Raw genomic sequence first — 15149 nt, 5'->3', positions numbered from 1 at the left:
AATATTTTCAGTTTCATTAATAATGGCCAAACCACCAGTATCTTCATCTTGCATTCAAAGTGAAACCTATAACGAATCTATGACAAGCCTGCTCTTTTTTCCCCCAGAACTAAGTACTTAGAAAAATGGTTAATCAGAAGATATAACTAACAAGAACGCATTTAAAACTGAAAGCTTTCTGGACACACCTGAAACACATACATACCCAAACTACATATACTTTCTATGAATATTGTACCAAATAATAATGTCCAGTAGGATCACCCCAATAACTCTGAGGCATTCTACCAAAAAAACATGACTTGCTACTTTAGAAAAAGTTCTAACAAGGGTTTTAACAATGAATAAAAACATGAGATAATTCAGCTCACAAGAAGAAAATTCAATTAGTATACAAGTTATATCCCAATAATTAAAATAGATATTTTGTTTAATTTAGTTTCACGTTCTTGTTCAAGAGAACCAGGAGGACAAGAGTTTTTGACAGATGTGAATAATGAAATCGTCTTCATCCCTGTTAATTTTTTTGGTCACTGAAATTACTAACTATATTCAAATCGTATTTTTATGTCTAAGGAATCAAGTCTATTGATTCCAGACCAATTCTGAAATACATCCTCAGTATATCACCAGCTACTCCTGAAGCACTACTCATGGAAAAAAGGAACTTGCTTGAAGATTTTTTTTTTTCCTAATTCAGTTATGTTTCTTGAAGGCTTTACAGACCAGACATCCATAGGCAAATTCATATTGGAGAACTATGTAGAAAATCCTCGCTAATCACATTTTCAATTATATTATTTTTTCTAATACAGAAAGCAACTTTGGATCTATGCCTTAAAAACATTTTTGCTGTCATGCAACAACAACAAAAAAACCTGTAAAAGAAGTTAACTTCTTTTTTGCAGAGTATTAATATTTCCTTCAGAGATGTAAGTGACCATGATCAATGTTATTAATTAAATATATTTACATGGCAAATCTATAATTTTAATGCTAAAATCTTACGATTTTGAGTTCACGCCATAATTCAATTAAATTTCCCAATATATTCCATGTTTTCCTAGACAGTGTTAAGTGTTTTCACCATACTAAAACACCATATGAATGAATATTGTTCAGTTATGACAATAAGACCCTCAACCTAAGTTGCTTTCTATTGTCTACAGGGCAATCTTTATTAGGCAGCCTGAATCTGCAGAGTGAAAGTCATGTTCTCCACCACCTAAAACCACAGATGTATTAAAGAGTCCTAATTAAACTGAGTGAAAGCCAGGAATCAACGTTTGCATCCTAAAGGCACACGTGAAGCCTTCTCATAGGATGAGTACTAAAGACTACAATATATCACTCCCCAAATGTTTTCTCAGGATGTATAGAGCTGTTTTGTTTAAAACAAAACAAAATGAAACACAGTACATTTGGGAAACACTGGGTAAAACAAAATTCTAAATGTTTCAATATTTCATTAATATGGGATTTTTTTCAGGGCCTCTAATTTCCGAACATGCACTTATCCTATTAATACGAAATACGGTTCAGGAAAAGTCACTTGGGAATCACAGGTTCCTAGTTTGCTGTCATGGCTGTCGTATTAAGGAGATGTTAGCATGTCTGCTACTATATAGGTTGTCTACATTTTAGGACCCTCACGCTCACCCTGTGTTCCGTTTTCTCCCACCTACCTTAATTACTAGTTAGGAATAATTAGCGGAATTCTAAAACATTTCTCTAAATGACATCATTACCATTTCTTCTTCCCTTCTACATAAGCCACATTATCTATTAATACTTTTAAGCTGTCTATTACAAACATTGCCCCAATCCAATTCATTTTTTTATGCCATGGTTAGAATTAATCTCCAAATATGCCATGATGTATTCTTGCTTTCCAGTTTATAACTATACACACATTCGATCTATTGTTAATAGCATGCTCTCAGACTTCCCCTACTATGGCAGAGGAGAAAGAAGGGCCTGAATGCCTGATGACACTGCAGAGCTGCCATACCAGAAGCAGTTGTCTACAGATTTTTTTCATATGACATAAAAATAAGCAGGACAGGATTTATTCTGTTTCTGGTTGCTATTACTCGCAGCCAAATGCACCACTAATTCATACACTTGTTCACAGTGACATTTCTGCCAAATCTGAATGAATAGTAGTCACCAGTCCAAGTTCAAGAGAACACCCAATACTAACTACCTCTTTGTTAATAATTCTCTAACTTGTGTTTTGAAATTTCCTCCTTAAAATGTCTGTGCTAATGATTTAGTAATTGTTTATGACTTTTCAATGAAGTGTGAAGTACTTACATAGCAAATTTACAAATGCCAAGTACAGTTTGAGAATTACTGCCTTTTCTTCTCTAACATGCAATTCTGCACAGGGAAGTTTTTATAAGCCAAAAGCAACACAAAACCTGTGGAGGATAGCTCTTCCAGACAGGTCATGATACAAAAAATGTTCTGTAGCCAAAGCTCAATGACCTGCAAGCAAATCTCTTTCAATATGACAGCCAGAGACAGCAAGTGGGCAGTGTAAGAAAATGACTTTTCCATGTCCTCTTAGGAGCGCTGCTCTGGTCTGATTCTAAGCAGTCTCACTTTTAAACTCTCAACAAACCAAGCAGGCCAGGAGCAGGTGAGAAGGAAAAATGGAGGATCTGACCTTACTTTCAAAAATGCTTTCTGTGGGAGAAATACCATCTTTATCATCTAATGAGCATTTTCTACTTTAAGCATAGATCAACCTCAATAGGTGGGTGTCAAACATACTTGCCATTAAAAAATGGAGAAGATATTCAAGATACTACTTTGAATGGTTTTTTTTAAGGACTGAAATCAACTAATGAAACCCCAAGAATATCTTTTTCCCCCAATTTCTAGAAAGCCAGTCAAAATATTGCAACTAAAAATTTAATTAACATTTACTACAATTAGTAATATAAGTCGTGAGTCAATTTTTTAACATTGATTTTATGTGTTGTATATGCTTTTCTCATCAAGGAGTAGTAATAAAGATATTCACTTTTTAAATCTATTCTTTAAGAAAATCACAGTATATTTTAAATGACTTTAAAATATTATCAAAGCACAACACTGTTGATAAAAAAAAAAAAACAGGAAGAATAGTCTAAACTATAGTAAATAAAATAGTCAAAACTCCTTCCCCAATCTAGGAATCCCTGCTGCACTGATCCTAATGAATGAATGGTCATCCAAAGTCTGGCATGAGGATAGAGAACTCCCTATTACAAAAGGTAAGATTTCTTCCCCATTATTAGGAAGCTCTGTTTGCCAAGTCCTCTGTTATCTCAGACCATGCTTATACTCATTGTTCAAATTCTTTAATACAGAAATAACTTAGCTTCTACTCCGTCGCCCATCTGACAGCCCTTCAATGAGTTAAAGATGGCTTTAATATCAAGACCCAGCTCATCCTTTCTCATTCCCAGTGGTTTATATAATCCATACATGATAAGGTTTATAAGTCTTTTTCTTTCCTGGCTATGATTCTCAGCTTATTATGTCAACGTACCTCTTAAAAATATATCTATACAAGTACAACTGGATATGAAATAGTATGAGATTAAACTGACATACAATGAAGCAGGAATCTTTATCTCTCTAGATTATAACTATGTTTTATTTGATGCCAAGTCCTTGGTCAAGAAGATAACCCCAATCACCACATTGTATTTAGAAGAAAATAGGATCAGCTTTAAACAGTAGTAATAATATTTTACTACCCTATTTGCAGAAATGCACTGCAATAAAAAGTTGGCGCAGCTAGGATTTTGTCAACAGATTTCTTAAAAAATATTTGAATATCGGTGCTGTTTTGTTATAGTAATACGAGGGATATCATTGTTAATGTGGTTTGATATACACTAACAACTTCATCAAAAGATATAATCTTATTACCCATAATTTTAAAGATTTTTTAAGATGATTATTCTATAATTAGATTACCTGGTACCATAATCCACAACCACCCAATCTTTTGCAGTTCCTGTGATAGCATCATGATGTTGAAACAGTCCCAAATTCCTTCTGGCTTCTGTCAGTGCCGTGTAAAGTGATGATGAGAGAAATTTATCTATCTTGTATTTGTGAGCTTGTCTCAGGGCGAAATAGTAAAGAATTTCAGCAGCCCTAATTGCATAAAAGTCATATTTTTATTTTAAAACAAACACTTTAGCTTATAATCTAAAACATGTGACATCGATACTTTCCAAATTTTTTAATCCATAACTGCAGTACAAGCAATTTATGAAAAAGATATTGGTAATAATAATTCACATAAAATGACCAATGTATTCATATAACGCATTTACATTCTCAATCATCAAAGAATACCATGTCTACACTGGTATCAGGCAGCGGTCCTTGTTCTAGATGATCCTGGAAAATAAGCCAGTACCTGCTGGCAGCAAGACAGGCTTATTTATGTATCACATAATGAAAAAATACCTGAAAAATTGGATAAATTTCTCTGTCCTTTCTTCTTTCGAAGAGCAACACACACATAGACCATGAACATCATAATGTCATTTACTCTCACATATATACAGTAAGAGACATGAAAAAGAAAGGCATAGTTGGTGAATGGGACACTCAGAGGAGAGGAGAGGCAGAATATAATGGCCCAAGAACAGCTCAAGGGCAAGGGTTAGTTTCAGTTTTGAATGGTAACATATAACAAACATGGAGAATTTAACAATACAAATTGAAAAATGATAAACAGGATGTCAGCTGGGTATGGTGGCTTACGCCTGTAATCCTAGCATCTTGTGAGACCAAGGCAGGAAAATCACTTGAACTCGGGAGTTCAAGACCAGCCTGGAGGACATAGCAAGACTCTATCTTAGCCAGGTGTGGTGACATGCTCCTATAGTCCTAACTACTCATGAGGCTGAGGTGGGAGGATCACTTGAGTCCAGGAGTTTGAGGCTGCAGTGAACTAGGATCACACTACTATACGCCAGCGTGGGCAACAGAGAGACTCTATCCCTTAAAAAAAAAAAAATTCCTGGCTTTAAAAGGAGTACATATGCATATCCAGATATCCTAAAATGTTAAAAGGAAGATTTGGGAAATACTGTCTTCCCTATACTTTTATATTTTATCCACATTTTACAAATGTGCAGAGGGATGAAACATTACTATTTTCAGACAAACTTATGTATAAATGAATACATTTGGAAAGTCACAACTATTGTATGGTTTTTTGGTTTTAATGCAGCAGAATTTTCCAAATAAATTACTAGCAGTAACCACAATGTCTTGAATACGTTCAATAAATGAAGATAAACCAACATTCTTTTTGCCACTAAAAAATACTTGACACTTAAAAATCACTAATTCAGTGGTCCAAAAGGATCTCTACATTATTGAGAATATACTTCACTTTATAACATAAAAGTTTAAAACAGTATAAGAGATAACTGGTTGATATTCTGTAGGGTAAGAATGGATAGACACTATAATATGTAAACATTATTTTAAATTTAATAAGATATATTCCATTACCTCAAGCAGTTATTTCTTTGTGTTAGAAACATTCCAATTCTACTTTTAGTTATTTTGAAACACATAAATGAATATACAAACTATTATGATTATATACTGTATGCTTATATCAAAATATCACATATACTCCATAAATATGTACAACTAATATGTATCTATAATAATGAAAATAACTTTTTTAAATGAGATATTTTTCGGGCATATTACAAGTAACAGTAAAAGGTGAGGCTTTTGAAATAGTAATATTTAATAGCAGCACAATATTAACAATAAAAAAAACACTACCATATAAAAATACAACTCTTAAGAAAATTCGTAATTTTTAATAAAAAGCCTTTCCAAAATGTAATCAATGTCCACTAGTATATAAAAGAGAGTAAGTATAATCTAACTCAGACATCAAGATTCAACATGAAAAGGAATTACTTTACTGGTCTATACATAGATAAAGCCTTGGGAGCCTCTGGAGTAGTTTATCAACAATCAGCCTCTGTTACTTAGGACCATGCTCTCCAATATGGTACCCACAGCCACACACGGCTACTGACATTTAAATTAATTAAAATTAAATGGGCACATTTCAAGTGCTCAACAGTCACATGTGCCTAATGACTACCATATTGGACAGTGCAGAAATAGAACCTATCACAATAGAACATTCTATCAGTGATTGAAAGGTGTCCTGGATAGTGTCAGTTTAGTGTTGTTATGTTTTCTACGGACTTTTCTGTCTTCTCTGTATCCATTTACATGTTCAATCACTGTCTGCCCCACCAGTCATCATTTTTTCAAATGTTGTTCTTCTATGCAGATAACTGTGCCTATAGAAATGTGCTTCAAATAAGTATGTAAGAACTGAGATGAAACCTAGTCTAAACTTCTCCCACATACAAAATACATTAGTTTTGGATTGTGAACTCTGAAGCTCGTATTTCAATGCTGGGAGGCCCTATTTGCTTCTTTGATGCTCACCTATGTTTCCAATGAGAAGCCCATCAGATTACTAGCCTGCAGACACTCATGATGATGTCACTGAATATTAATATGGTGTGCAAATAACACAGGAAAATTAATTAGAAAAATATAAAATGCAGAATACAACTCCTTAAAAATCTGATTAAATAAACTATTTTTTCTTCTAGAACAAAAACCTATGTAATAATTTGATTATAGTTTGGAGACATATTTTTGACTGCATTAAAATTTCACAATTATATTAAGTGCTTAATTAGAGCTTAACACTACATAATGTACTACATGAATGATGTATATTATGAAAAACTCTACAAAAAGGTTATGATAACATAAAGAAAGTGAAGAAATAGATGTAGCTATAGAAAGGTAAAAGTACCTTAAATGAGATTCCATGATTCTATCCATTCGTTTGTAAAAGGGTCTGGATGTAAAATAGCCACTCCAATAATGATCATCTCGATCAGCATAAGTGAAAAAATCTCCACTTAGAACAGGGAACATCGATTGGCCCTTGTCTCTCTGAGTTTCATCTGCTTTATCCAGTGCATCAAAAAAATCTGATAAAGTTCCAAACTGTATCTAGTTTAAAAAAAATGCACTTCAATTATTCATTCTACCTTAAAATTACTTACTTCTTACACTGTTAGGAAAAGTTAATAATAAATACTTAAGATGTGTTTCCAAGTTAAGATGAACACATAGCTCAGATTTTGTAAAAATCAGAAGCAGAGAAGAAAATAATAGTGACTTTTTTTTTTTTACTTGCATTAAGGCCCAAATTAAACTAAGGGAAAACTTATATACTTCAGCAGTTAAGAGAAGAGCTATTTACATTTACAAATCAGTGAATATGAAAACTCCTACATATCGCTAAAATTTCAAAGTGCACAATAATTTGGGCATGGATTAATCCAGATAAATGAAAGATGAGGGCAGCAGCAAAAATAAAAGACATATTAAAGTGTTCCAGAAGTCTAGAATAACAGTTTTATTAGCCATAAAGTCTAGAAGAATAATTTTGTTAGCCATAAAGTATTTCATATATCACACCCTCCTCTATCTCCCTTTTCCCCCAGTTGAGTTCTGTGAAGGAGAAGGGACTTTAAGAACAGCAGGTCATTTTAAAAAAATGGACTTACTCTACCAGTAGGTAACACTGAGTAGAAGTTAAACACAAAGAGTGATAAGGATGGCAAGTCTGCTGCTTAAACACACTGGTCTTTCTGACTAATTATTTAAATCAGCAGTAAGAAATCTGTTTTTATGAGTTCAAACTATTCTACAAATCAAAGACAAAAAGAAACACTATACCAAATCTTGTAAACAGGTATTAAAAGGCAGTCCTGTCAAAAATAAATAGATTTAACAGGGAATGTGTTCCTTTTAAAAGAAAGATACTGATTTTGCTGTTTCCTACACACATACATACAACACAAACACACACACAAACACAGATAATGCAAGTCATTTTGATTCAAGGTAGCAATAGTAAAGGTTTGAATTCCATCTCTACCACTTATCTGACATGTGTTTTGAGCATATTACATAACTTCTCTGTCTATCCACATTACAGTGAATAGGGTTCTAAGTAAAAAGCTTACAACTGGCCGGGCACGGTGGCTCACACCTGTAATCCTGGCACTTTGGAAAGCTAAGGCGGGTGGATCACAAGGTCAGGAGACGGAGACCACCCTGGCTAACACAGTGAAACCCCGTCTCTACTAAAAATACAAAAAAATTAGCCAGGCGTGGTGGTAGGCGCTGTAGTCCCAGCTACTCGGGAGGCTGAGACAAGAGAATGGCGTGAACCCGGGACGCGGAGCCTGCAGTGAGCAGAGATCACGCCACTGCATTCCAGCCTGGACAACACATAAGAAAAATTACAACAATAGTTAAATGATGATCAAATGGCAAAATGACTGTCTTGGCTATTCTATGTCAATTTTTCAAACATCTGAACTGAGTTATTTACTTTTATTCTCCATTTCATTAAAAGAAAATAAATGTATGCTTCCAGTTCAAAGTAACTTTAAGTATCCCGTAAGAAACAGATATAACTAGATAAACTATAGAAAGAAAAAGCTCTGAAGACATTAAAGAACTAAAGCCGCCAGAACTTAAGGGACAAAAATGTTGGATAGAAAGAAAATGAATTAAGGTGGACCCTATACTCTACCAAATTTTCATCTTGGGGTACTGGTCCAATCACTACACAAGACATAAAGGCCTAACAGAAAGCAATGTCCTAGAAGAAGAAAATAATAAAATTTAGTATCTGGTCATGAAAAAACACTCTGTAAATGAAGAATATAAGGAAAATTCCATAATCTGATAAAGGAAACCTACAAAATTCTACAGCTAACATTATGACCCATGAATGTTTTCTCTCTTAGAAAATTATGTCTGCTTTCACCACACCTACTCAACATTATACTAGAGGACACAGCCATCGTACATGGTAAGAAAGTAAATTGAAAGATTTAAAGTTTTGGAAAGGAAGACATAAATATGCCATTATTCATACATAGCAAATCCATAAAGAATCCACAAATAACTAAAAATAATAAATAAATTTAACAAAGTTACTGGATACAAGACTAAAATGCAAAAGTCAATTGCATTAATACACAAAATACACTATGTTAATCGATTAGATGGCCCAATAATTGTAGTTATTTGTGCTCAAATTAAAACAAAGATTCAATGCAATCCCAATCAAAATCTCCTTCAATTTTTTTTTTTGGTAGAAATTTAAAAGATGACCTAAACCTATGTAGAACTACAAAAGACTAACAGTAACCAATGCAATCTCGGGAAGGAGAACAAAACTGGAAGACTTTTACTATCAGATATTAAAACCTATTACAAAACTGTAGTATTAATAATTAAGACAGTGTGAGATGAGACAAACAGACCAACAAAAGTGAACAGAGAGTGTAGACACAGACCCACACACAAATGCAGTCTCATTCATGATTAATGACAAAGGTAACACTGTGGTGCTGTGGAAGAAAGTATGATCTTTTCAATAAATGGTGTTGGATAACTATATAAGCCAAAATGTATCTTGATTCCTACCCTCACACAATTCACAGCAATCCATTTCACATAGATTATAGACCTGAATGTTGAAGGCAAGACAATAAAGCTTCTGGAGGATAGCTTCGTAAGAATGTAGCTTCACAACCACATGATAAACAAAAAATTCTTAAACAGAACAAGTTCTAAACATAAAGAAAAATAGTTATATTTAATTCATTAAAATTAAAAATTTCTGTCCATCAAAAGACAGCATGAGAAAGTGAAAATGCAGGCTACACAGTAGGAGACAACATTTGCATATCTTTTACATGAAAAAAGATAGAATTCAAAATGTACCAAAGAGCTATAAACAGTAAGAAAAAGACAGACAACCCAATTTAATTAAAAAATCATCAAAAGACTTAAATAGGTACTTTACAAATGAGGATACCTAAATGGCAATAAACATATGAAAAAAGGCTCAACCTCATTTACCATGGGAGAAATAAAAAATAAAACCATCCCATCTATCAAAAGGATAAAAATAGAAAACAAAAATCCTGACAATACACACTAAGAAAGGGTGTGGAACAACTGAAACTTTTATACAACACAACAACTGATGCATCTATTCTGGAATAGTTTGACAATATATACTAAAGCTGAACATGTGGATACTCAATGGCCGAAAAATTGCATCCCATTTTATACCCACGTAAACACATAACAAGTAACCAAAACATGGACAAAATATTCAAAGCAGACTTATTTGTGACAGACAAAAACTGGGAACAATCCCAAATACCCAATAACAATACAATGAATAAACTGTGGTATAGTCATCAAAGAATGAATACTAGAGACACTATACAGCACTAAAAAGGAATGAACTACTGCTACATGCAACAGAATGGATGAATCTCGCAAACATAACGTGGAACGAAAATGTCAGACACAAAGTACATGTGTATAGTCCCCATCATATAAAATTCAAGAATAGGCAACAGTAATCATGGTGACAGATGTGAAAGCAGTGGTTGCTTTTGCAGCAGTTGGTGATGACTGGAAAGAAATCTGAGGGACAATAAAAGTTCTAAGCCTTAATCTGGATGATGGTTACATGAAGACTTTTAAACTTGCAAAATTCTATATACACTTATGGTTTGTCCACTTATTCTATGTATGTGGCACTTCAATTTTTAAAACTACTTTTTAAAAAAACTGTTCTAATGGGCAAAGGAGGAAATAGGTAAAATATAAAATCAGGGTCTAATTTTTTCAGTCAGACAGGAGACCAGGTGCTTCTATGAACTCCAAAACCACTTCCTAGTAAGATGTAATTACAGATAAGATACTCATATATAAACCCCCTCCTCTGACCATATATTCATGTATGAGCATCATCTCTCAGGAAAATACAGGGATAATTTAAACATACTTCTATGATCCTAGTTCATAATCTGATAAAAATTCAGCTGTAATGATCCTGAATAAACTTGATCTTTTATTAGGTTTATTTATCTACTTGATATTACTTAGGTTTGTTTAATAAACTTGAATTCTTACTAAACTATGGTTTACCATCAGCTTTCAAATTTCCTAAACAGTAACATCACTTCCTTTCTATAGTATTTTCACATATGTTCTACTTTTACAGGTCAATATGCAAAATGATAAACACGCTGAATAATTAATCTTCTTATGTAGAGTCTCTAACACACATTAAAAAAAAAAAAAAGACTTTAAAAGACTATTGTCCAAATACAAAGAAATGATAAAAGTTTGAAGTGGTAGATATCCTAAATACCCTGATTTGATCATTATACATTCTCTGCACGTATCAAAATTCATAGGTGTCCCATAAATATATATAATTATGTATCAACAAAAAATCAATTTTGTAATTAAAAAACTTATTGATCAAATGCAATGTATGATTTATTGCTTGAATTTTGACTCAAACAAATTGTATGTTAAAAGAATTGTTTTTTATGAGATGAGGAAAATCTGAATCTGCCCAGATATGTATCATGAAATTACTGTTAGTTTTTTAGGTGTGATAATGGTATTACGGTTATATTTTCAAACAGAAACTTTATAATTTAGAGATACATACTGAAATCTTTATAGATGAAACTACATGAAATCTGAGATTGGCTTCAATATAACCCTGTGGGGAGGAATGAGACAGCAGTGGGGCATGACTGAAACAAAAGTGGTCTTGAGTTGAAGAATGTTGTAGCTGAGTCATGGATATGGGGAGAAAGGGAACAATTTCTGCTATTTTCAGAACTTCACAGTACATTTTAAATTTTCCATAAGAAAAAAAAAAAGAGTAAGAACCATAGGCTTAATTTTAGAAGTCTTCTCACTTAAAAAACAAATGCTAGTGTATTCTCTGGACATAGGACATTTGTTTGCAAAATTCATGACATGTTCATCTGCATCTGCCAGTCATGCTACTAAATCACAAGGGTGCAGCTGTCAGAGAGAAATAACAGACTTTCAATGTTGGTTAAAGAAAAAACAACAACAAAAACAGGGCGTCCCTGAAGACTAAATATCACAACTATTTTCAATCACATAATTTTCAATCACATAAAAGTAAATTCCTCTTTAATCCTCAAGCAGTGATAGGAACAGGACAACATTAGATATGGAACTATAGCATATAATAATTTTCTTCCTAATGGATTATACTTTTACACAAGAATTATATATTCTAAGAAGCACTGTGATGTAGGACAAAGAAGCTAAGGATTTCTGTTTATAGTCTCATTTAATAATAAAGGCTCTACTTCAAATATGGAATCATAAATATTTTCTCCTTACCTTAACTTTAAACTTAGACTGAGAATTCATATAATCAAAAAGCTGCTGATAATTCTTAAACTGTAAATCCCATTCTGTGTATTCACAGTAGCGGAAATCATCTCCTAGTGGAGCCAAGAGAACTTTGGTACGAAAAAGCTTTGACTTCTTTCGGTACTGATCTAGTAGCATCCGAGCCCTAAAAAAAAAAAAAAAAAACCAGAAAATATGAATTTGACTAAGAAAAACTGAATGTGACAACTGATTAAAAAGGAAATAACCAAATTCAAAAGTATATTAAAAGAAATTATTGCATATTTTATCTACCTGCAAAGTTAGTATAATTTAAAGACAGATTTTTAAAAAATCTATCATACTAATTTTCATTATCCTTTAAAAATATTCATAAATTCTTATCAGTAGGAAAAACTCATAGGTTTCCAATTGATTATCTTTGGAGAAATATGGTCATATACCAACTTGGCATATAATAAATGGGATAACAATGACTTCCTAAAGCCCAGTCACAGAGATTGAATACCAGATAGCACATGTGTTAAAATAATTTATCTAGTAAGACAATAAGGATTTCCCACATATACAGATTTTGAAGTTTGCTTTCTCTTAATATTCCTTTCTCTAATCTAAAATTATCTGATTAAACACAGAAAAAGGTGTACTTTGAACAAAACCGAAAGAGAATAAATGTTAATCTATAACATTTTATAGAGTCATATTCCCTCTTCTAAAGAAAAAAAAAATCAACACACTCGTCACTTGCCACCAATAATCTGAGTATTTGTCAAGATTTTCAATACTGACCATTAGATAAGGATTAGGAGTTGAATTAGCTATTTTGGTTTCTACCTCTCTAGACTCTAACCAATAGCTTGATGGAATAGCTTTTATATTTCATATTCTATTATAGTATTCTGCAGAATATCCTTTGGAAATCACTGAATTAGGGCATCATTTAAGAAAGTCTGAGAATACAAACTAAGAGAAAGGGCTTGTGAAAATGAAATTATACAAGTGGATGAACCCAGAGCAGTTCACAATGTTTACAAAGACAAAGCTTAAGAAATTAGTGATTAAATGACAAGTATTTTTATACTTAGTATTCCAATTTTCACTTCAAGAATCATCCAAAAGTAAATTCTAATTCACAATATGAAAATTTATGAAAGTATTTCAAAGAACACCAATGATAGAATGAAGCATTTTATAAAAATTAAAAACATTTAACTAAATCTCATATGGTCCTTTTTACATTTATAATCTCTGAAAATGCACTGCAAATATAAAATTTTAGCAGCAACATAATACCTTGGTGAGCAAAATATAACCACAGTGTCCTTATGTAACATATAATGCTTAGTTTTCTGGCATTAGCACATTACTTTATCTTTACTAGTAATTTGCTAACATTCCACATTTGCCAAAACACTTTCAGGTTACTTACAATAAAAAACACATGGAGAATGAGATTCCACATAGAAAGGTTACCAAAAAAAAAGAGTAAAAAAAATCAAATATATAAATCATAGATACAAGACATAATTAAGCTCCAACTAGATTTCTTAGGCAGCCAGCATAAAAAAGGGTTTACTATCAGATATGCAACATCTTGCATATACATGTGTAAAACACATATAGAGAAAAATCACAAACGTCAATGGCATGCCTTTAACACTTCACATCTATCCTAACTCTCAAGCCTGTCCAGAAAGTGTCAACACTGGGAAACCCAAGTAACCAGCCTGTAATGCCTGGCAGGAAGAAGACACTCACTAAATATATGGTGAACCAATAACAGATCAATTGACTCAACATCACATTTGAAAACATACAGATGCAATTTGCTTCTGATTTATTTTACTAGGTAAGAAATGTCAACTTAACTGTAACCAAGAAAAAGAAAATCCCTAAAACATAAAATTATGTGATGGTCAATAGAAAAGGCCAACTTAAAATATATAGTACTTGACCAAAAATGAACTTGACTAAGAACCATATTTCTTTACTTGCAAAGTAGAAGAACCTGCTGAGCTGGACATATCAAAAGATGCCATCTGTACATCATAGTTAAATTTCATTTTCTTTGGGACATTAAAAAGTTGAACAGGGCTAGTAGGCATGGTGGCTCATACCTGTAATCCCAGCACTTTGGAAGGGTGAGGCAGGAGGATCATTTGACCCCAGGAGTTCGAGACCATCCTGGGCAACACAGGGAGACTTTATCTCTACAAAGTTTTTTGAAACAATTAGTCGAGCATGGTGGCATGTACCTGTGGTCCCAGCTACTCAGGAGGCTGAGGTGGGAGAACCGCATGAGCCCAGGTGATGGAGGCTGCAGTGAGCTATTGTGTCACTGTACTTCAGCCTGGGTGACAGAGAAAGAATCTGTCTCAAAAAAAGTGGGGAGCTTGAAAGCGGCCAATGAGCTGGAATGCCTGTGTTTTACCTCAGTTTATCATCAGGTCAAAAACAAGGTGATATATGGATCTGAGGTAACCAGTAGATTTAACATTTCAAGACTTGTAAGAAGTTTGTTTATTTATTTATTTTAGAGAAGAAGTCTTGCTCTGTCACCCAGGTTGGAGTGCACTAGGGCGATCTTGCTGCAAGCTCCGCCTCCCAGGTTCTAGCAATTCTCCTGCTTCGGCCTCCTGAGTGGCTGGGATTACAGGTGCACGCCGCTATGCCTGGCTAATTTTTTTGTATTTTAGTAGAGACGGGGTTTTACCATGTTGCCCAGGCTGGTCTCGAATTCCTGAGCTCAGACAATCCACCTGCCTCCGCCTCCC

At 33.5% G+C, this 15149-nt stretch overlaps 1 protein-coding gene across 1 annotated transcript in view; it reads right to left on the bottom strand.

The window, feature by feature from the left end:
• The window catches only part of MAN2A1 (mannosidase, alpha, class 2A, member 1), a 173321-nt gene that overhangs the window by 80091 nt on the left and 78081 nt on the right, over positions 1–15149 (bottom strand). Inside the window, exons 8-10 of the mRNA XM_011949322.1 lie at positions 12364–12541; positions 6887–7089; positions 3976–4158 (exon numbers count right to left, since the gene is read on the bottom strand). Coding sequence (XP_011804712.1) covers positions 3976–4158; positions 6887–7089; positions 12364–12541 — 564 coding nt within the window. The remainder of the gene's footprint in view (positions 1–3975; positions 4159–6886; positions 7090–12363; positions 12542–15149) is intronic.

Source organism: Colobus angolensis, unplaced genomic scaffold, assembly GCF_000951035.1.
Source record: "Colobus angolensis palliatus isolate OR3802 unplaced genomic scaffold, Cang.pa_1.0 Scaffold298, whole genome shotgun sequence".
Taxonomy (NCBI): domain Eukaryota; kingdom Metazoa; phylum Chordata; class Mammalia; order Primates; family Cercopithecidae; genus Colobus; species Colobus angolensis.
This window is presented reverse-complemented; position numbering and strand designations above follow the sequence as displayed.